The 23,486-nt window shown below is 45.3% G+C and overlaps 1 protein-coding gene across 2 annotated transcripts in view; it reads left to right on the top strand.

Moving 5' to 3' along the window:
* Positions 1-23,486, top strand: part of LOC143940234 (dehydrogenase/reductase SDR family member 4-like) — a 205,517-nt gene that overhangs the window by 110,641 nt on the left and 71,390 nt on the right. For both annotated transcript variants that reach the window (XM_077461406.1, XM_077461405.1), the window contains exon 3: positions 5,437-5,614. In XM_077461406.1, coding sequence (XP_077317532.1) covers positions 5,437-5,614 — 178 coding nt within the window. The remainder of the gene's footprint in view (positions 1-5,436; positions 5,615-23,486) is intronic.

Genomic DNA, 23,486 nt, shown 5'->3' on the forward strand with positions numbered 1-23,486 from the left:
CAAGTACAGTCTGCAACTGCACCTATCACACCAGTCGCATCCACGCATTCATTATTACTGCCAGCTCTGTCCCGTTTCTCTGGGGACTCCAAGGCCCGCAGGGGCTTCCTCAGCCAATGCACCATTCATTTTGAGCTCCAGCCTCAAAACTTTCTGTCTGATCGGGCAAAGGTAGCCTATATCATTTCCCTCCTCTCCGGTGAAGCTTTAGCCTGGGCTGCTCCCCTGTGGGAGAAAAATGATCCGGTGGTTTCCAGCCTGTCCAACTTCTTGAAGCTCTTTCGTAATATCTTCGAGGAGCCAGCTCGGGTTTCTTCTGCGGCTAGTGCCCTTTTACGCCTTCGCCAAGAATCTTGTTCAGTGGGACAATATGCACTTCAGTTCCGTATCCTCACAGCTGAATTGAGCTGGAACAATGAGGCACTGGTCGCAACCTTTTTACATTGCCTCTCTGACCGAGTGAAGGATGAATTAGCAGGAAGAGCTATCCCCACCGGTCTGGACGATGTAATTTCCTTATGCAATCAGATTGACATTCATTTCCAGGAGAGGTCCTTAGAAAAAAGACGCCAGCACCCCCTAGGTCCTAGTCAGCCTGAACTTTTTTCCTGTCGCCCTGTGGAGCATCCTCTGTCTGCTGAGGAACCCATGCAGCTGGGCCGGACCAGACTAACCCCTGAAGAACGTGCTAGACGCAGAACTCTGTGCTTGTGTCTTTATTGTGGGGGGAAGGGTCATTTTCGTGACTCCTGCTCGCTTAGTCCGGGAAACGCTCGGGTCTAATACATTTGAAAGGTGGAGTATTGGACCCAGAAACATCACCTTCTCGTCTTCTTCTTCTGGTGTTCCTCCATGTAGGCACTTCTCCCCAATCAGTCCTAGCATATCTGGACTTCGGGGCTGCCGGCAATTTTATGGACTGGAGAACTGCTTCTTCTATGAAGCTTACCCTTTCTCCCCTCGCTACTCCACCGGTAGTCACGGCAATTGATGGCACTGTGCTCCCAGGGAGCCCTATCCATTTCCAGACGCTACCTATTAGGATGTCGGTAGGGATACTCCACCAGAAGTGGATCTCCTTCCTCATCCTACCCAAAGCCTCTACCCCCATTGTATTGGGCCTTCCTTGGCTACAGCTCCACTCGCCACATGTGGACTGGGTCTCTGGGCAGATCCTGGCTTGGGGTCCTTCGTGTTTCTCGTCCTGTCTTCTCAAGGTGACCCCCAAGGGGAAACTTCCCATTGCTACCACTTCCGTATCGTCTGATCTTCCAGCGGCATACAGCGATTTCTGGGATGTGTTCTGTAAGAAGTCTGCTGAGGTGCTTCCTCCCCACAGATCTTTTGACTGTGCTATTGACCTTGTCCCTGGAGCAACCCTGCCCAGAGGTCGTACCTATCCTCTGTCCATTCCAGAGACCCAGGCCATGTCTGAGTATGTCGCCGAGAATATGGAGAGAGGTTTCATCCGGAAATCCTCATCGCCTGCAGGAGCAGGGTTCTGTTGCGTTGCCAAAAAGGATGGTACCCTCAGACCCTGCATCGACTATGGAGGCTTAAAGCAGTGACTATTAAAAACCGATACCCCTTACCTCTAATATCTGAGCTATTCGACAGGTTGAAGGGGGCTTCCATTTTCACTAAGTTGGATCTCAGAGGTGCATACAATCTCATTCGAATACGGAAAGGTGACGAATGGAAGACCGCGTTTAACACTATGGACGGGCATTACGAATACCTGGTTATGCCTTTTGGTTTGTGTAATGCTCCAGCTGTGTTCCAGAACTTTGTCAATGAAATATTCAGGGATCTACTGTACCAGTTTGTCATCTATCTGGATGATATTCTCATCTTTTCTGAAAATCGGCCTGCTCACAGAAACCATGTATGCATCGTACTTCAGCGCCTTAGAGAGAATAATCTCTATGCCAAGATGGAGAAATGTTCCTTTGAATGTTCCAAGGTCCTGTTTCTGGGATGTTTTGTTTCTAGTGTGGGTCTTCGCATGGATCCCGGAAAGGTCTCAGCTATTACCAACTGGCCCCCTCCCGCTAGTCTCAAGGCCACACAGCACTTACTTGGCTTCACAAATTATTATAGGCAGTTCATAAGGAATTACTCTTCCATTGCCGCGCCTATTATCGATTTGACCAAGAAGTGTGCGAATACCAAAGACTGGCCTCCCAAGGCTGTCTCTGCCTTTCACGATGTGAAACAGGCCTTTGTCTCTGGTCCTCTCTTGAGGAGACCAAATCCTGGGGACCCATTTTTTATTTAAGTAGACGCTTCTTCGATGGGGGTGGGAGCTGTGCTTCTTCAGTTCTTTGAGAAAAAACGTCAACCACATGCGTTCTTCTCCAAAAAAAATTCTCAGGCAGAGAGAAATTATGCCATTGGTGATCGGGAACTTCTAGCAATTAAATTGGCATTGGAGGAGTGGCGTCATCTCTTGGTAGGTTCCCCTCACTCCATAACTATCTTTACTGATCATAAGAATCTACAGTACCTACAGAATTCTAAACGTCTGAACCCCAGACAGGCCAGGTAGAGTCTCTTCTTTTCCAGTTTTAAATTCACGATTACATACAAACCTGGTTCCTGCAACGGTCGAGCTGATGCGTTTTCTAGGTCATTTGACACTTTGGACAAGGAGTCCAACCCTGATCCTGAACCGATCATTAATACCTCATGCATTATTGCCCATTCTACCACCCTGGAATCAAAAATTCCTCCTGGCAAGACCTTTGTTCCCACAGAGCTAAGAGCTAAGATCCTTCGTTGGGGACATGATTCCAAGGTGGCAGGTCATGCTGGGTTCCTCCGATCCTTCCTGCTCATCAGTCGTCACTACTGGTGGCCTAATCTCCGCTCGGATGTTAAAGACTACGTTAAGGCTTGTCATGTCTGTGCTCAGTATAAATCTTCCACTCAAGCCCCTTCTGGTCTTCTCATGCCCTTGTCCATTCCTAAGGAGCCCTGGTCTCATATCGCCATGGATTTTATCACTGATCTTCCACTATCGGAGAATAATACGGCCATTTGGGTAGTAATCGATCGGTTCTCCAAGATGGCTCATTTTGTTCCTCTTCCTGGTCTCCCTTCTGCCCCTGCCTTGGATCCCATTTTTGTACGAGAGATTTTCGGCCTTCATGGTGTTCCTTCTCATGTCGTTTCGGGCAGGGGTGTGCAGTTTACTTCTCGTTTTTGGAGAGCCTTTTGCAAATCCCTCGACATTACCTTGGATTTTACCTCTTCTTATCATCCCCAATCCAATGGCCAGACTGAGAGAGGTAATCAGGAGTTGGAGGTCTTTCTCCGTACCTTGGTCTCTGCCCATCATGATGATTGAGCATCACTATTGCCGAGGGGCTGAGTTCTCCCACAATAATCATGTCAACGTCAGTTCTCAGAAAACACCCTTTGTCACTGTTTATGGAAGACATCCTCAACTCCCTCTTCCTATGACTTGTTCTTCTGACATTCCAGCTTTGGCTACTGTTCAGGAATCATTCAATTCCATGTGGGCTGACGTTCATGATTCCCTCCAGAAAGCTGCCAACAAATTCAAGAGTTTTGCTGACCGTCGCAGGCGTAAGCCACCTTCTCTTCAGCCAGGAAACAAAGTCTGGCTTTCCACCAGGAACATCAAACTCCGGGCTCCTTCTCTCAAATTTGCTCCAAGATTCATTGGTCCATACACCATAATTTCTAAACTGAATCCGGTTTGTTTCAAGCTCCAGATTCCCAAAAGCCTCAAAATCTCTAACTCCCATGTTGCCCTTCTGAAGGCTTTAGTCCTCAATAAGTTCTCTTGTCCTCTCTCTACCATAGCACCGGTCTCTGAGGATGATCAGGAGTACGAGGTTGGCCAAATTTTGGATTCCCGACTCTGTAGAGGCATTCTCCAGTACCTTGTGCACTGGAAAGGTTTTGGTCCTGAGGAGAGGTCGTGGATTTCGGCTCCCGAAGTCTTTGCACCTCGTCTGTTGAGGAAGTTTCATTTGAAGTTCCCCTCTAAACCTGGTCCCAGGCGGAGAAGGGGGAGGCCTCGTAAGAGGGGCGGGGGTACTGTCATGGTTATGCAATAGAGTTTGTCTGCTTACCTGTCTCCATGTGTTCATCTCTAGAGATCAGCCGACCCTCACCTGACTGCTTTTGTAATCCATCCTCTGGCATGGCTCCACCCTAGCTCCTATCAGAGAACTCTATATTAACCTGTGCACTGCAGGCCAATCCTGCTGATCATCCTTTGTGTGTTAGGTTGCTGTTACCTGCCGTGTGCTCTGCTGTTGTTCCGTTACCGACTTTGGCATGTCCTTGACGATCCCTGTTTGCCTGTGACCCTGACCTTTTGGCGTGTCCCTGCCTATTCCTGTCTGCTTGTGGCCCCTGACCTTGGCTTTGTCCCTCACCATCCCTATCCTCCTGTTGCCTACTGTGGGTGTGAGCTGGGGGACCCTGGGGGTCGCGACCTGGAGCCAGTTGCAGCCAAGTCCATCCTCACCACTAGAGGCTCTGGTGAACCCCTGCTGGCTCTTAGACTCCGCGCCCCAGGGAATATTACGCTTTAACCCCGGTGGGATCCATCTTGGTGTTCTGGTGGCCCTGCCTTCCTATCACCTTGACCCCCGTCCGCAGCAGTCAACCGTAGGGTCCACAACCTTGCGGTGCACTCCTAATCCCTATGGTGTGCATCTGTCACCTGGCCTCAAGGTGACCTGACAGGTAAGTAGTAAACAGGGGTGATCCAGGAGAATAGTCAAGCAAGCCGGGTTAGTCAGGAACAAGGTAACAGGTTCAACAGCGGTCAGGTATCTCAGGAACAAGCTGAAGACGATCCAGCACTGGTATCTGGTAAGGACCCAGTTTATATATGGTGTCATGCGCCAGGATTGGTGGACGTGAACGTGCGTGAGTGCGCGCACACACACGTTTGTATTGGCATGTGCGTTCCGGAACGCATTTGCCTCTGTCTGGGACACCGCACATGGTCATTAGCATTAATGGAACGAAAATAAGCCACTTCTGCACGGGGATGGCCATTCACACGGTGAGTTCTCTGACACCCCCATAGCAAGTGGCTTGCAGGGGGGAGGAAACAAGAGTGCCAGCATTGGACCAAAAAATTATCAGGGCTGCTCTGTGCAAAATCATTGCACAGAGCAGGTAAGTATGACATGTTTGTTAAAAAAAAATGTGGGTTTACAATCACTTTAATAATAATAACCTGCGTGAAGTTATTAGTTAACTGAATTATTATTATTATTATTTTTTGTAATATTAATTTTTTATGAGCTTTAATATACACTATAGGGGCAAATTCATAAAACAAAGAATGTGACATTCACTAATCCTTCACTGCAGGTGAACATTGGTACATGTCTGGTGGATTCACCTGCAATGTCACCTTCCATATGCTTATTTATTCACATTTAGGATTGGCTTTGCTATAGCAAAACGTTTGGCACAAGATGGGGCTCACGTGCTTATATGTAGTCGTAAGACAGAAAATGTGGATAAAGCTGTCCAACAGCTGAAAGAAGAAGGACTCAGCATTTCTGGAATTCAATGTCATGTAGGCAATGAAAAAGATCGGGAGAAACTAGTGGCAATGGTAAGAAAAATGCAAGGTAGAAGAATGAATGAGGAGTGATTTACTAAAGGAGTCATGTGTTCTGTGTTGCATAAACCTGTTTTTGAGTTTAGAATGTATTCAGAAATAAAAATAATATACACCATTTACAATGTGGCCAGGGTCGGTGCTACCACTAGGCAAACTAGGCAGCCTACTAGGGTGCACTGCTGCCTAGGGCGCCCAGCCACTGGTTTTCTTACTCTCTTCTCTCTGCAGCAAGCAACTAGGTCTCAGCATCAGCATGGAGCTGCTGCTCCAGTCGCACATAGTGTCAGAGGCACAACAGCGGCGGAGGACTGTGTCTGTGTCCTGACTCCCGAATGAACATAAGCAAACACTCATTGATGGGCACTGGTAGGCTGCATTTGATGGGCGATGGTGAGGCTGCATTTTCATGGGCGCCGGTGAGGCTGTATTTTCATGGGCGCCGGTGAGGCTGCATTTTCATGGGCGACGGTGAGGCTGCATTTTCATGGGCGCCGGTGAGGCTGCATTTCATGGGCGCCGGTGAGGCTGCATTTCATGGGTGCCGGTGAGGCTGCATTTCATGGGTGCCGGTGAGGCTGCATTTGATGGGCGCTGGTGAGATTGCATTTGATGGGCACTGCTGAGCCTGCATTTGATGGGCGCTGGTGAGGCTGCATTCATTAACCACTTTGCGCCCAGGCCAATTCTGACATTTCTCTCCTACATGTAAAATTCCAAATTTTTTTGCTCGAAAATTACATAGAACCCCCAAAAATTATATATGTTTTTTTAGCAAAGACCCTATAGAATACAATGGCGCTCGTTGCAACTTTTTATCTCGCACGGTATTTGCGCAGCAATTTTTCGAACACGTTTTTTTTTTCAGAAAAAAAAACAGTTTCATGCTTAAAAAACAAAACAAAAAAACAGTAAAGTTAGCCCAATTTTTTTGCATAATGTGAAAGAGGAGGATACGCCGAGTAAATAGATACCCAACATGTCACGCTTCAAAATTGCATGCACTTGGGGAATGACACCGAACTTTGGCATTTAAAAATCCCCATAGGCGACGCTTTAAATTTTTTTTACTGGTTACAGAGGAGGTCTGGGGCTAGAATTATTGCTCTTGCTCTAACGTTCGCGACGATACTTCACATGTGTGGTTTGAACACTGTTTTCATATGTGGGCGGGACTTACGTATGCGTTCGCTTCTGTGTGCGAGCTCACGGGGACAGGGGCGCTTTAAAAAATTTTTTATTTTTTTTATTGTTAATTTTATTTTTATTTTTTTAGTTTTACACTTACAAGTCATCAATTTTTTTTTTTTTTTTAACATGTAAACATCCCTTGTAATAGGAATATGGCACGATCGGACATATTTACAGTGAGATATGGGGTCAATAAGACCCCATATCTCACCTCTAGGCTGGGAAGAATTAAAAAAAAAATGATCCTGGCTTCCTAGCCAGATCGGCGCCATTAATTTGAATACAGAGACTGGGCGTGACGTCATAACATCGCGCCCGGCCTCCGAACGATCATAGAGACTCTGGGGATGATCTGGTCCGCCGGAAATCTCTATGGTAACTTGCTGGGGCCGGCGGATCCTGTGACCGACTCACCGATGGAAACGGTGAGTCGGTAGAAGCACCGGAGGGCGGCGGGAGGGGGGCGTCCCCTCCCGCCGCCCGTAAGAACGATCAAGCGGCGGAACAGCCGATATGATCATTCTTATGGTGCAGGGAATCGCCGGCTGAAACCGGCAATATCTGAATGATGTCTGTAGCCTCAGGCATCATTTAGATATAACCACTGAAAGCCCATGACGTCAATAGATGTAGTATGGGCGCCAAGTGGTTAAAAAGGTGGGGAATACATCCGAAGGGCATAGGGGGTGGAATCAGGGGTAGAGGTTTCGCTTAGGATGTCAAAAATCCTTGCACCAGTCCTGAATGTGGCTTACTATAATTAATTGTAAGATAGCAACACAGGAATATAAAAGTGGTATTCAGAACCATTATATGCATGGATTAGGGAGTCATCTCAGAAAATCTACATTTGTAACACTGTATAAATTATTTCATAATTTACTTGTATGCTAAAATGTACATTTATTTCCAATTTATATAAGAAGCCTATTATTTTTGGCAATATTTTATTTTTTGCATTGTGTAACCCACATGCAATAACAAACGATAACTGCATATTCTATAAATATCTTCCCACACCCACAAATTATTCACTAATGTTTTTAGTGTGGAAAGTGGGATGATCTTTGATCTTTGAACTCGTGTTCAAGCCAAACCCAGCCTGTTCGCAATTTCTCAAATAGATGAACAACCTGTCCAGATTTGGTCAGTTCTCCCACTTGCCTGAACCTCTGGCTGATGTAGCTGGAAGTCTGTCATTTATTTGTGGTATTAGTAAGGGACTTCCCACTAGATTATTTCAAATTGTAAACAAGCCAGTAGGAATCTCAGGTGGACCAAATATGGTCAGAACCATATTTCATTATTGATATCACTCAGATTTCACGGGCTGTTGTTTACATTCCAACAGCAACAGGGACCAGTCATCTGCAACACAAGTAGAGGCTGGGCAGCTTTGTCATCGTAATGGCAGGCCTTCATCATGATTGACACTGCATCCATTTTGCTGGATGATATGTTTGACGTTGGATTTATATTGCGGGGCATTTTGTTTATTGGAAAGTAGGATTTTCTTTTTAGTACATACATAGTAAGGTTGAATAAAGACACCAGTCCATCCAATTCAACCTGAGCGAGTGTCTACAATTGTCCCAATCCCTGTACATTGCACACTCACATCGGTCCCTACCCTCAAGGAGCCCACCATCCAAGGTCCCCATTCATATACTAGGGCCAATTTTGGACAGAAGCCAATTAACCTACCTGCATGTCTTTGGAGCATGGGAGGAAACCCATGCAGGCCCAGGGAGAACATGCAAACTCCAGGCAGGCAGTTTCGTGGTTGGGATTCAAACCAGCGACCCTTTTTACTGCTAGGCGAGAGTGCTAACCACTACACCACAGTGCCGCCCAAGTAAAGGAAGTTTTTAACGGTGCCTATGTTTTAATTGCTATTGGGAAGATATCTAGGGGTCCTTTCTTTTAAGGGGGCTTTCAGAATCTGACCGTTCACATATTTTGGGGGACAGGATGTGGGTATGAAGCTTTTGTCCCAATTAGAGATGGGCTAAACACCCCCCCCCCTGTTTTGAATGAATGAATGAAATACTTGTATAGCGCACAATGCAAACTGAATCGCCTCTAGGCGCTGTGGCGAGCTTTGTTCATCTGCTAAAAGAGGAAGGTCTTGAGTTTTTTCCTAAAAGCCAGGTGATTTTCTTCCAGGCGGATGTTGATTGGTAGAACATTCCATAGCCGAGGCCCTTGGACAGCGAATCTCCGATCCCCCTTGGATTTATACCAGGCTTTGGGCACGAGGAGCAGGTTTTTGTTGGCCGTTTTGGTTCGCGCTAGAACTTTCGAACATTGTGAAAGTTTGGAACCGAATAACGAACCCCATTAAAGTCTATGGGAACCTAACGGGAAGAGTCAAAAGGTCCCATTTGTAGGCTTATATGCAAGTATTTGGGCATACAATGGTTATGGGGTCCAGGTACTGCCCTAGGGAACATGTATCCATAAAAACAAAACAAAAAAACATCATTTTTAAATGAACAGTGATTTACTGATGCTTAAAGGGAATCAATAAAAATGAAAATGTCCTTTAAATATAGTGCACGGGGGGGGGGGGTTCCCCTTAGTCTGCCTGTAATGTGGCACATCTGTACCATGTATATAACCTGTTGCAGCAAAAATTAAATTTATAAAGCGAAAAAAATTAAATTTTTCCTGAAAGCTTTCTTTATGACTTGGGGAGCCAGTCTGTATGATGAGCCCACAATTTAGTGCATTCGGAAAAAGATTTGAGATATCTTTTGGATAAACGGATTGTGAAAGAAAAATTGGGCTTTGGGTGTTAGCGGTGCCTTCCCACCATAAATCTATAGAGGTACTCTTGAAAGGAAAAATTGGACTTGCTGCCAAAAATGTAAATGATATGTACCTATGAAACAGGTGTGAAAAATTGTTCCATAGGTGTTAATTGTGCCCATGAAACTTACACCAAAAATGTATTTCAGATGAAATCAACATCCACAAAGCTAGGCAGCCTAGACAGTCTTTCAGAGATCCAGATACAGAAAACACTGACAACGGCATCAGGGGATTGATAGCTACTTCTAATCCAGGACTGATTCATTTTGATAAATGTCAGCCAGTCCACGGAGTTTGTGGACAGATGTGCTCTTTTTTTTATTTTTATTATTTAATGCTTTATTATCATTGTTTTACATATTTTAAATCATAAGAATATAAATGATTTCATGAAGAAATCTGTTATTGCGTTGTCTAGAATTAAATTATTTTTGTGAAAAGGATGACTGATTATTTTTTTTTATTTTTTTTTTTTATTTTCAAAAGAGCTTTATTGAAAATGATGAATAAAGTACAAATTAAGACATGGAAATTGCGGACAAAACATAGGCAAGACATAATGTCCATAAACAACAATAACAAAGAGCATATAGCTCAAACAAAAGCACAGAGCTTAGGGATTATTCCAGTTCCCCAAGAAGAAAGGGATCTGGAAGGGGGGAAGGGAGGGATAGGGGAAGGAAGGGAGAAGTAAGAGGGGTGGGTCGCAGTAGGGGATTGACATTAGTATTTAGTTAGTTAGTATGCTGTTTAGCCTGTCTGCGTGTCATTCTTATCGCAATGGGTTCAGGGTACTCAAAGGGAGAGTAGATCTGGAAGATTACCTCTATACGGAGGTTATAGCTGGGGGTAAAAGTTATGTTCTAATCAGTTACAGGGTTTAGCCCTGGGGTCGGAGAGCCAGGGCTTCCAGTGGTGGTGGAATTTCCTCAAAGACATTTGTGATTTTGCAAAGAGATATTCCATCAGCAAGTGTTCATTTAAGATTTCAATGACATTGCTGATATCGGGAGCAATGGGTTGTTTCCATCGGCGGGCAATAGCCAAACGGGCCGCTATAAGGATTTGTGTGACAATAGGGTGAAAATGTGGAGGCCAGACTGATGTCTAGGCCAAATAAGGCCATCTGCGGGGTAATGACATGAGACAAGCCGGTTACCTCATGCATGAAATTGGTGATGTCTGTCCAAAGTACATTTATGAAGGGACACTCCCACCAAATATGAAGCGTATGTCCGTCCATATTGCAGTTTCTCCAACATTTGCTGGAATGAGTAGGGAAGATGCGGGCTAGTTTTACAGGGGTATAGTACCAATTGTATAAAATTTTATTACAGTCTCCCAATGGGATACGTTTTTTGAGTACTTCGCTGGTAGGCGAATTGCCCGGTACCAAAGTGATGGGGGAATATGAGTGTTCAGTATGGCCTCCCAATGGGTAATTGCCGGATGGCTTTCTACTTGAGACGGCTGGGCTAGGAGAGCATAGAAGTAGGAGATGCCGCGGGTCCTGTTGGTGGGCGAGCAAAAAAGCTGGATGATGTCTTTGTTGGAGTTGCAAGTAGCGGTTGGAATTGAGGAGAGAATGTGACATATTCTCAAATATATGTAGAAATCCTTGTGAGAGAGGAGGTATCTATTTGCAAGTTGATGAAAGGAGAGGAGCTGGTTGTCCTGAAATAGATCCCCAACATTCTGCATGCCTTGCGCCAGCCATTTCTGTATTGGTAGATCCGGGGAGAGAAGGGAGATGGCTGCAAGAGGCATTTGACGAAGAGCTTGGGGGTGTATTCCCCCTGAGCTTTGTGATCTAGATTTCCAGTTATTTAAAGTTGCGTTCATAGTAGGTAGAGAGGCTTGTATGGGGTGAAAACCCATCCATATGGCTGCTAGGAGATGCGAGGGCGCGTGTACAGTGTCTACTGCTTCGATGAGGGTCCAAGGCTTTAGCGAGGACATATCCCAGAGTTTTCTGGTTTGGTCGAGTAAAGTTGCTTTGTGGTAGAGTCTGAGATTGGGCACTCCCAGTCCAGCAAATTTCGTCAGTGTGTAGAGCAAAGAGGCCTTAACTCGCCGTTTGCGACCTGCCCAGATAAAATTGTTAAGAAGTCACTGGAGACCAGCGATGTCAGATTGGAGTATTGGTATCGGTAGAGTTCTGAACAGATACAGGGCGTGTGGTAGTAAAAACATCTTAGCAAGGGCTATCCGGCCCGCCCAGGAAGCCTTCGCCTGTAGGAGCGAATTGGTTAGAGCCTGTAGCTTCTGGGTAAGAACAGCTATGTTAGTGCATAGTATTAGAGAGGCGGGGGAGGTCAGCTGGATGCCCAAATAGGTCAGAGAGGAGCTGGGGGCCCAGGAAAACGGGGATGCAGAGGAAATGTTGGATTTAAGCTGTGGGGATAGGGAGATTCCTAGCATAGCAGCCTTAGAGTGGTTCAATTTGTATAGAGAGATGAGGCTAAATTGGTGTAGGAGATCACAGAGCGGAGGCAGGGAGCGTAGTGGGTCGGTGAGCCAGATCATAATATCATCGGCGTATAGGCCTATTTTGTGGGTACTTTGCTCTATCGTCAGTCCGGCTATTTCTGGGTGCGTTCTGATCACCTGCGCTAGTGGTTCAATTACTAGCGCAAAAATGAGTGGGGAGAGGGGGCAACCTTGACGGGTTCCATTGGTAATGGAAAAAGGGGAGGACAATAATCCCGATGTGAGAACTTTTGCGCTTGGGGTTGAGTAGAGACCAAGAATGGCTTGTCTAAATGGGCCACTTATGCCAAATTTTTGCAGGACAAGGTCTAGGTAGAATCAGTTAACCCGGTCGAATGCCTTCTCTGCATCAAGCGAGATCAGCAGAGAAGGCACTCGACCGTGCTCCGCCCAATGTATCATGTCTATGAACCTGCGGGTGCCGTCTGAGGCTTGGCGGAAGGGGATGAAGCCCACCTGGTCAGGATGTATTAGGTTGGGAATAAACGAAGCTAGGCGGGTGGCTAATAATTTGGCGTAAAGTTTCGTGTCCGTATTAAGGAGCGAGATGGGGCGGTAACTAGCAGGGTCATGAGAAGGTTTACCAGGCTTGTGGATGGTAATGATTGTCGCTTCGAGAGATTCTGATGGGCTCTGACCAGTATTTAAGAAGCTATTAAAGGTGTTGCAAAGGTGGGGTGTAATTTGGTCTCTGTAAGTTTTGTAATATTCATTTATATAACTATCCGGGCCAGGGGCTTTATGTAGGGGAAGCTCTCTTATAGCCTTGAGGACTTCTAGATGGGAGAATGGCTTGGCTAATTCTTCAAGCTGGGAGGGGGTTATCAAGGGGAGTTGTAAGGGGGTAAGGAAGTCCTGTATCAATTGTGCGGTAGGTTGCGGTTCCGAGGTTGATAGGGAAAGGTTATACAATTTTGAGTAAAAGGCACCAAATTAATTTGCTATATCTTTGGGGTTCGATAGTTTGTGACCTTGCTGGTTTAGTAAGAATGGAATTCTGCTTTGCGCTGCTTTCTTTTTATACTGTTGGGCCAAGTGTTTCCCTGCTCTGTTGCTTTGGGAGTACCAGCTTAGACGAAGAGGTGTTTTTTTTTTTTTGAAGGAATGAGCTTAGTTCATTCCTTAAGGCGCTAAGGTCTTTTGCATTGGCCGGGGTGGGATTTTGTTTGTTCAGTGTTTCAATAGCTTGAATACGCTGTAGGAGGGAATTTATTGCAAGTGTTTTCTTTTTCATTTCCTGGGCCGCCAGCTGGAGGAAAATTCCCCGAATGACCGACTTGTGCGCGTTCCAGAGTGTAGTCCTGTTGGATACAGAGCCGTCGTTGGAGGTGAAGTAAGAAGTTATCTCGGACCGAATCCGTTCCCTGGCCTCCTTTACATTGAGTAGTGCTGCGTTTAAACGCCAGATTGTGTGTCTAGAGGTGGGGGGCGAAAGAGAAATAGAGATGGAGACTGGTGCATGGTCCGACCATGTGATGAGGCCAATGGTTGCTTTATTAATTTTTTGTAGCAGGAACTTGGAGACCAGGAACAGATCGATCCGAGAGTAAGATCTTTGGGTATGGGAATAGAAGGAGTAGTCCCTCTCAGTACCGTGCAGACACCGCCATGGGTCATAGAGGTCTTCGATAGAAACTATTGAGGACAGAGCCGAGGACAACTTACGTTTTGGGTTGGAGGAGTCTATCTGGTGGTCTAAAATCTCGTTAAAGTCTCCACAAAGAACAATTTCATTTTTTGGGTAATGTTGGATCTTATGGAGTACTGCTTTAAGGAAGGACTTCTGGCGGGTATTAGGCGCATATATGTTAACTATGATGAGTGGCTGGTCGTTGAATGTAGCCGATAGGATAAGGTATCTGCCCTCGGGGTCATATTCTGCGTGCCTAAGGGTAAAGGACACAGAAGAGCGGACTGCTATCATTATTCCCCTCATTTTTTATCAGCGCGAGCATGAAAGCAGTGGGGGAATAGTCTATGAGTGCATATTGGGGGGTTGGGATCAGAAAAATGGGTCTCTTGGACGCATAGTATGTCCGCCTTCTGATTCAATGCTTCGCGCCACAGGAAAGATCTTTTAAAAGGACTGTTGAGGCCCTTAGCGTTTAGGGAGACAATTGTGAGCGACATTTCAGTAGAGTTGGGAGGTCAGATAGTAGATGTCTGCACGGCACCGGGGGGGGGGGGGACAGACCCCGACTGGAGGTAAAGAGAAAAGAATGGGGAGGGAGGTAAGCGTATCACAGGGTATCACTATACACAATGGTAGTTATTCAATGAGCTGGATCAGATCAGGTGAAATAGACCCAATCCGAGCGAGCAATGTTAACGGTGTGCAGATATTAGAATAGGATAATGACGTATCTTATAAATCAGAAACAAACAGAACGAATGAGAACGTAAACGTGTTACCAATAAATGTGCTTGGCACATCAACAATTGTGGAGCGTGGAAGGGACAACATATCTGCTCCCACTCCTCCACACCACTAACACAAATGTAAAACACAATGCTAGTAAAGAGTCAGACAAAAAAGTTATATACTTTTAGAAAAAGACAGAATGCTGCATGATGCAGGCAGGTGGCCTGCAGCTAAGTTAGAGCGTGTGGGTCCCACGGGTTGGAAATCTTGGAGGATGGCCTTGCAGGCGGGGTGCGAGGAGGCGCCTGGGCTAGCAGGCCCCAGTTGAGAAGCTGTTTGAGGCCTTCCTTGGGTGATAACATAGTAACTTGTTGGTTGCGATGGGTCACAATGAGCTTAACAGGGTAGCCCCATTTGTAGGCAATTTTTGTACGCTGCTCTAAGGTGGTGACCTTCTCCTGCATCTGACTAAGAGAAAATTTTAAATCTCTATGCAGTTCTGATTGTAGGGAGAGTAGCATGGCTTTTAGTGAGTGCTCAGATGCTGGGTTGTCTGTGGTGAGGTAGGCAGCAAGAGATTGTGTGGCTAGTTGGTCTGTAGGGGTGGGACTACAGGTCCCAGCGCCATGTTGCTTCTTAGAGGGAGGCAGCTTGTCAGGGGAATGCGTGGGGAACTCTGCAAGCCTCTTACCTCTGTCCCCAGGGGAGATGGAGTGCTCTGATGTCTGATCCATTCCCTCTTCCAGCGCATGGATCGGAGAGGAGGCCGCCGCAGGGCTGATAGGAGGGAGCCTTGGGTTTCCCGGGTCCCGGTCAGCGCCATTTTGCGAGTCCTGCTGTGAGGGCTTCATGTAGAAGTCCAGGAGTCTGCGGGGTCCCTTGAGCCTGCCTTTCTTCTTGGACATAGTCCGGAGTGTAGCTGGACGTTCAGCAGTCTGTTCGTGCGGCGGGAGACGACTGGCTGTGCTGGGCTATAGTGTGGAGGAGCGCAGCAGTGCATGCAAGCGGCCATCTCGCTCAGCGGCCATGCCACGCCCCCGACAGATGTGCTCTTTTATCTGTCACAAAAATTCCAGCAGCACTGAATGCCTGTTTGGAAAGCATGCTGGATGCAGGGAAGCACAGCAGCTCAATTGCATACTGCACAACTTCTGGCCAGTGGTCTTTTCTCATGACCCAGTTACCCAGTGGATTGTCAACTGGAAAGTTCTCTGTGTCTGTTAACAAATAAAGCAGGACACTTCCTATATGCTACCATATACTAGAGAGAAATGTAAAGATTTCAGCAGCTACTCACAATTGCGTCCCCACATAAGATAAGCAATTAAAGTTCCTAAGTGATGTGGCACTATGCTTGTATTCAATAATTCACATATATATAATCAAAATTAAGAAGTAAAAAATAAAAATTGGAGAAATCAAGTGAGTAAAGGTGTTGTGTCTAAATGTTAAATCTATCATTGGTCAAAACAATTAACATTCAATTCAGGTGCTGTAAAGTGCTCTCAGTGCTGTATAGTGTATCCAAGAAATATCAAATTGCCTCAAAATTCATATATATACAAAATTATATTGCATCCAAATAGGTCAATGTGCAATACACTGCATGCTTCAAAGCAAATGTAGCAAGGTCCCAGACCTCCTTTGGTCTAATGAGGACCTACAGGGCCAGAGATAGCTGACATCCTTCTGTATGTAGTGGGTTGTGAGGCATGGTGGGTGAAGACTTATTAAAGTTATTGGGCGCCAGGCATTTCTTGAATGCAAAAGAAAGTTTATTTCCTTTTACCAAACTTTTTTGGGGGAGAGAGGGTTAGGGCCAGGGACACCCTTAGGTAGTTGCAAGATTAATTGGCAGACTCTGAGACTTCAATAGGAGGACAGCCATGCAGGGAAAGGCATCCAGCAAAACGCCACATCTGCATGTGCCGGAATGCTGTCTCCTATGGCAACAGTCTTTAACAGTTCCTAACACAAACATAAACGTTCCTTTCTCTTTCACTAGGTCACTCCTTGTAGTTCTTCAACCCACTGAGCTTACGGTCTCTCACTAGACCCACTGATTCACTGCCACTGAATCCCTTGAGCTCTTCCAATCTTCACAGTGATATCTTCCTCAAGTGTCACCCCTGCTTCTCTGCTGGGTCCTTAGCTTGGCAATATCAATAGATCTCTATCAATCATCCAACGACTCCTGGCAAGTAAATTTGTGTGGAGCAACCCTGCCTGAACTCCAGGGTGCTACATCCTCCCCCTGCCCAAAAAACGATGCACACTCTCCGAGTGTACAGAAAAACTAGTTTTATTCTATCCTTCTATCAAGCCTGAGAGTAAATGTCCTGGCAAAAGCTGGGATGGGTTGGGAAACAGAAAAGGTTTAACTATATATATATATATATATATATATATATATATATATATATATATATATATATATATGTATCTATGTGTGTGTGGCTTACCACAACAATAAACATAGGTATCAAATGGGCATAAAGGAAGTTATGATGAGTCATATAAGACAGTAGGGTATCAAAACTATCTATGTACGATTTTAAAGGTAGGCCTAAGCAACAACCTTTATTCCTTACTATCTATCTAAAATATATTTACAGTAATAACATAGAAATGGGTTAGTGTTGACAGCAGATTAGATCCCAGTCTCTCCTTAGCCAATGAAGACACACCAACACAGAAACACCTGAAAGAGAAATTAAACAGCAATGCATCCTATTGTAACAAGGTGCAGTATATACAGTATCTCAAAAGTGAGTACACCCCTCACATTTTTGTAAATATTTTATTATACCTTTTCATGTGACAACACTGAAGAAATTACACTTTACATTGTATCAAAGTAGTGAGTGTACAGCTTGTATAACAGTGTAAATTTGATGTCCCCTCAAAATAACATACAGCCATTAATGTCTAAACCACTGGCAACAATAGTGAGTACACCCCTAAGGGAAAATGTCCAAATTGGGCCCAAAGTGTTAATATTTTGTGTTTCCACCATTATTTTCCAGCACTGCTTTCACCCTCTTGGGCATGGAGTTCACCAGAGATTGACAGGTTGCCACTGTCCTCTTCCACTCCTCCATGACGACATCACGGAGGTGGTGGATGTTAGAGACCTTGCCCTCCTCCACCTTCCATTTGAGGATGCCCCATAGAGGCTCAATAGGGTTTAGGTCTGGAGGCCTGGTTGTGCCAGTCCATCACCTTTACCCTCAGCTTCTTTAGCAAGGCAGTGGTCATCTTGGAGGTGAGTTTGGGCTCGTTATCATGTTGGAATAATACCCTGCGGCCCAGTTTCCTAATGGAGGGGATCATGCTTCAGTATGTCACAGTACATGTTGGCGTTCATGGTTCCCTCAATGAACTGTAGCTCCCCAGTGCCGGCAACACTCATGCAGCCCCAGACCATGACACTCCCACCACCATGATTGACTGTAGGCAAGGCACACCTGTCTTTGTACTCCTCACCTGGTTGTCACCATGTTGACACCATCTGAACCAAATAAGTTTATCTTGGTCTCATCAGACCACATGACATGGTTCTAGTAATCCATGACCTTAGTCCGCTTGTCTTCAGCAAACTGTTTACAGGCATTTTTGTGCATCATCTTTAGAAGAGGCTTCCTTCTGAAATGAAAGCCATACAGACCAATTTGATGCAGTGTGCAGCATATGGTCTGAGCACTGAAAGGCTGACCCCCATGCCTTCAACCTCTGCAGCAATGCTTGCAGCACTCATACATCTATTTCCCAAAGACAACCTCTGAATATTACCCGAGCACATGCACTCAACTTCTTTGGTCGACCATGGCAAGGCCTGTTCTGAGTGGAACTGGTCTTGTTAAACCGCTGTATTGTCTTGGCCACCCTGCTGCAGCTCAGTTTCGGGGTCTTGGCAATCTTATAGCCTAGGCCATCTTGATGTAGAACAACATTTTTTTTCGTTTCAGATCCTCAGAGAGTTCTTTGCCATGAGGTGCCTTGTTGAACTTCCAGTGACCAGTATGGGAGAGTGAGAGCGATAACACCAAATTTAACACACCTGCTCCCCATTCACACCTTGAACAAGACCTTGTAACACAAACAAAATGTAATTGAGATGGGGAAATGTGTACGTGGATCCACTTTAATCAATAGAAATTGGTGTTTGGTGCACTTTAACTTCAATACTCACTACACGGACACACTCCACTGACACACTACAATATACTGCAGTAAAACTGCACTGACACACTTCAATATACTGCAGTAAATGCGCCCTTAAGCACTTCAATATACTGTGGTAAAGGTGCACTAACGCACTTCAAAATACTGCCATAAAAGTGCACTAACACACTTGACTATACTGCAGTAAACTCACTGCAAAATACTTTGGTAAATTTGCAGTAACGCACTTCACTATACTGTGTAAACATGCACTAATGCCTTGCAATATGCTGCGTAAATGTGCACTATTGCACTGCAATATACTGCAGTAGGCAACCCACTATATGACAGTAAACATGCACTGCAACATACCGCAGTAAACGTGCATTAACACACTTGACTATACTGCAGTAAACTTGCACTAGCGCACTGCAATATACCACAGTAAACGTGCACTAATGCACTGCAATATACTGCCGTAAACGTTCACTAATGCACTGCAATATACTGTGGTAAACAGACACTAACGCACTGCTTTTTTGTTTCGGCCAATTAGGGTTTCCAATGCACTGTGTGGCAGGGAAACGCTTTGTGGGACATCCGGTGGGCCGAACAAATGGTTGAATGCCCCAACAATTTAGATGTTTGTCGAAAAGACAATGTTCGTCCCTAACTCATGCTCTGGCCAAACCATTTGCCCAACACTAGCCCCCATCAACTTGGGGAAAAGGGACCATGCAAGAGCAGAAGCTTTACCACTCCCCTTTACAATGTAACTTTTCAATGTTAATGTGAAAAAAAAATTGTGGGGGGTTCCTCTTAAAAATCCATAAAAGACTATTTCTCAGGCATACAGCAAGCACGCGATCCTCCCTCCCTAATGTCAAGCCATGTACAGTGCCTTGCGAAAGTATTCGGCCCCCTTGAACTTTTCAACCTTTTGCCACATTTCAGGCTTCAAACATAAAGATATTAAAATTTTAATTTTTTGTGAAGAATCACCAACAAGTGGGACACAATTGTGAAGTGGAACGAAATCTATTGGATATTTTAAACTTTTTTTAGCAAATTAAAAACTGAAAAGTGGGGGGGGCGTGGCCAGCCGCGGAGCAGAATGGCAGCTTAGCCTGTTAGCTCCGCTCCAGAGCGAGGGGAATACCGCTACTGATCAGCGACAGGAGTCTCCCTTCTCACCGCTCAGTGAGGGGAGACCTGCGGGACACGAACGGGCATGCCAGGGAGGCGACATCCTCCCACACAACCGCGCCGCCTGACAGAGTTTTTCCGCCGAATGGAGCAGAGAGACAGCCAAGATGGCGCCGGCCATCTCCCGCCGGCGAAGGAACAGCGCAGCAGAACGGGGAGACCCCCACATCGCCCACAGGGCACCGCTGATCGGCCAGGAGAGCAGGAATTAGAGGCCATGGACAACCTCCCTCCTCCGGACCCCTCAGACTGCCACCAGGATAGAGGTAAGAGGCTTGCCTCATCCCCCTGCAACTCCCCTACCAAATCACCTCAGGCTAAGAAGCATCATGGCAGCTCCTCAGACACAGATCCTCACAGCGCAGCTCATATGTCCTCACTAGCCACTATACCTGTCACTGATAACCCAGTCTCGGAGAGTATACTGAAGTCTATGCTCCTTACACTACAAAAAGACCTGCATAGAGAATTGCAGATATCTTTAACACAAGTACATGACAGGCTTGACTGCTTGGAAGACAGGATGGATTCCACAGAGGAGCATTTGTCTGACATGGGCAAAGCGCACAATGAGCTTTTGGATGCCCATGAGCATCACTCAGAAGAAATTCACAAAATTAAGCTAAAAATGGCAGACCTTGAGGACAGGGCCAGAAGGAACAACATTAAATTCAGAGGGGTCCCTGAAGCAGTCCCACCCAATGAGCTGAAAAAATACATACAACAGCTTTTCACTACATTAATCCCTGATTTGTCTCCACAAGACTTGATAATAGACCGTGCACATAGAATTGCCAAACCAGATCACCTTCCGGCGGACACACCACGGGATGTACTAGCCAGAATTCACTTTTTCCACATAAAAGATCAAGTTCTTTATACGGCCAGAAACCTCAAAGCCTTACCAGCGCCTTATTCCAAAATAGCATTATTCGCTGATTTCTCCCCAGCTACTATGGAATTACGCAGAGCTTTTATGCCGGTCACTTCAGTTCTCCAGGAACACAAAATTATATATCGTTGGGGATTCCCCACCAAACTCTTGGTGACATACCAACACAAAATTGTCCCGATATTGTCTCCAAAAGACGGATATAAGAAGCTGACTAACTGGGGCCTGTTACCTATCCCCTCATCTCAGCACAGGATGAACAAACAGAATACTCCTCCGGCACCGCCATTGCAACACCGAAGGAATGGAATAGATAAATCCTAACTCTCACGTCAGGACTATATGTCCCCAGCTTAGTGATCCCCCGCTAGGCGCACTGTTTGAATTTCACTTCCCTGGTTTATAGTGTGCCAAGCACACTAGGTTTACAAGTATTATACCTGAACTGTTCGATCACCTTACGACTTGAACTTTATACTGTAATATACTCATTGTCAATCCTTGCCACCACTGATACGTGAGTTGTAGCAACTGTTTTATATATATATATATAGCTAATTTCTAACAAATACATAACTAAGGGTGGTGGACTTCTTAATATACGAAGCAAGGTCAATTTTCCACCACAATACCTAGTTGTACAAATATAGTACTATTTTGTTGTCTGTTTCCTTTTTTTTTTTTTTTTTGTTTTTTTTTTTTTTTGTTTTTTTTTTGTAACCGTGCCTCGCTCAACTCCTGCATCCTACTCACAAATACACCAAAAGAAAGCGACGGGAGGAGAGAAGGGGTACGGAGAGAAAAATACAGGGAGAATAGAGAGAGGGGGCAGAAGGAAAAAAGGTTAATAGGGGGGAAAAGATGCCAATCAATATTACCTCTATTAATGCGAAGGGGCTTAACTCCCCCTTTAAGAGAAATTTGCTATGGAAAGAAGCCGGTTCATATAATACGGACATTTTATGTGTCCAAGAGACGCATTTCGCCAAATCTAATCCGCCGAATTGCAAAAACAAAAAATTTGCACATTACTTCTTCTCCCACAACAGTAAAAAGAAATGTGGGGTGATGATAGCAATAAGCGCCACAATCCCATTTATCCTTCACCATGTAGACACCGATGATGAAGGTCGTTTTATAATCTTATCCGCTACCATTGATAACTATCCAATGACGCTAGTAACCGTCTATGCACCTAATACCAACCAAAAGTCCTTTTACAAAATGCTGAACGCCAAGCTGGAACCGTACCGAACTGGTGCGCTAATATTTTGCGGGGACTTTAATGATACCCCCGATCCTGTCTTAGACTCCACCAACTCAGCTAGAAAGAGACCATCCGCGCTTTCTTCATTTATAAATAAAGGGGATCTCTATGATCCCTGGAGATGTATGCATGATGTCGAGCGAGACTATACTTTTTACTCTCATACTGGAAGCTCTTACTCACGGATAGACCTTTTCCTCACTGATAAGCGCACATTGCTGACGGCCTCGGAAACGCGTATTGGTCTCATCACTTGGTCAGACCACGCTCCAATCACGCTCAAACTATTCCCACAACGTGACTCGCCTAAGCGTTCCCCCTGGAGACTGAACTCATCCCTTTTAACTAATCCAAAATATGAGGGAAGGATCAAGTCTGAGATTGAGAGCTTCTTTAAAACCAACAGTGACTCTATTGAGGATCAGTCTATGATCTGGTTAGCGCATAAGGCTTTTCTACGAGGTCTCCTCATTAAGATTGGGGCGCAGGAACGAAAGAGACGAACATTAGAAATGGACACAATGTTGCAACAACTTAAAACTTTAGAGGCCAGTAACAAACATTCACCTAGTCCCGCATCATTCAAAGCGATAAGCGACCACAGACGCAAGCTCAGCGAACTCTTACAACATAAATTTGAACACTATATCAAACGATTAAAACTAAACTCCTACGCCTTTAACAATAAATCTAGTGCCTTCCTGGCAAAACAAATCAAGCAGCGACAGATAAAGGCAAAAATCCCATTCCTAGTAAACGCACAAGGAACCAGAATGACCAACCCGTTGGACATAGCCAACACATTTGCAACCTTTTACGATAAATTATACAACCTGACTAACTCAGAATCCTCCATCCCACCAAACCCAAGAGATATAGAGGCCTTTCTAGAATCCATCCATCTCCCGTGTCTGACCCCATCTCAATTAGCCGACCTCTCGACCCCCTTCACACCAGGTGAAATTACCAGAGTCATCCAAGCCCTCCCTATGCACAAAGCACCGGGTCCGGATGGATTTTCTAACGAATACTATAAACAATTCCAAAACATATTATCACCTCACCTATGCAAAACATTTAACCAATTCGCCACTTCCGGAAAAATGCCCGCAGAATGTCTTGAAGCATTGATAGTAACTCTCCCCAAACCGGGTAAATCTCATGAAGCCCCAGAAAACTATAGACCCATCTCCCTACTGAATACAGACACTAAATTATATGCAAAATTGATTGCCCTCCGACTCTCCATAGTCATGCCACACTTGATACACATTGACCAAGTCGGCTTCATACCAAAAAGGCAAACATCGGATGGGACCCGTCGATTTATAAACCTCATTCAATGGGCAGAGCTTCACCGAATGCCTTCTCTGCTTCTCTCTTTGGATGCAGAGAAGGCATTCGATAGAGTGCACTGGATATACCTGGAAGCAGTCCTGTGTAAATTTGGTCTCTCAGGCACATTTCTGAACGCTATTCT

The sequence above is a fragment of the Lithobates pipiens genome, unplaced genomic scaffold, assembly GCF_037356315.1.
Source record: "Lithobates pipiens isolate NorthernLeopardFrog02 unplaced genomic scaffold, aLitPip1_a1.2 Scaffold_3, whole genome shotgun sequence".
In the NCBI taxonomy this organism is placed as follows: Eukaryota; Metazoa; Chordata; class Amphibia; order Anura; family Ranidae; genus Lithobates; species Lithobates pipiens.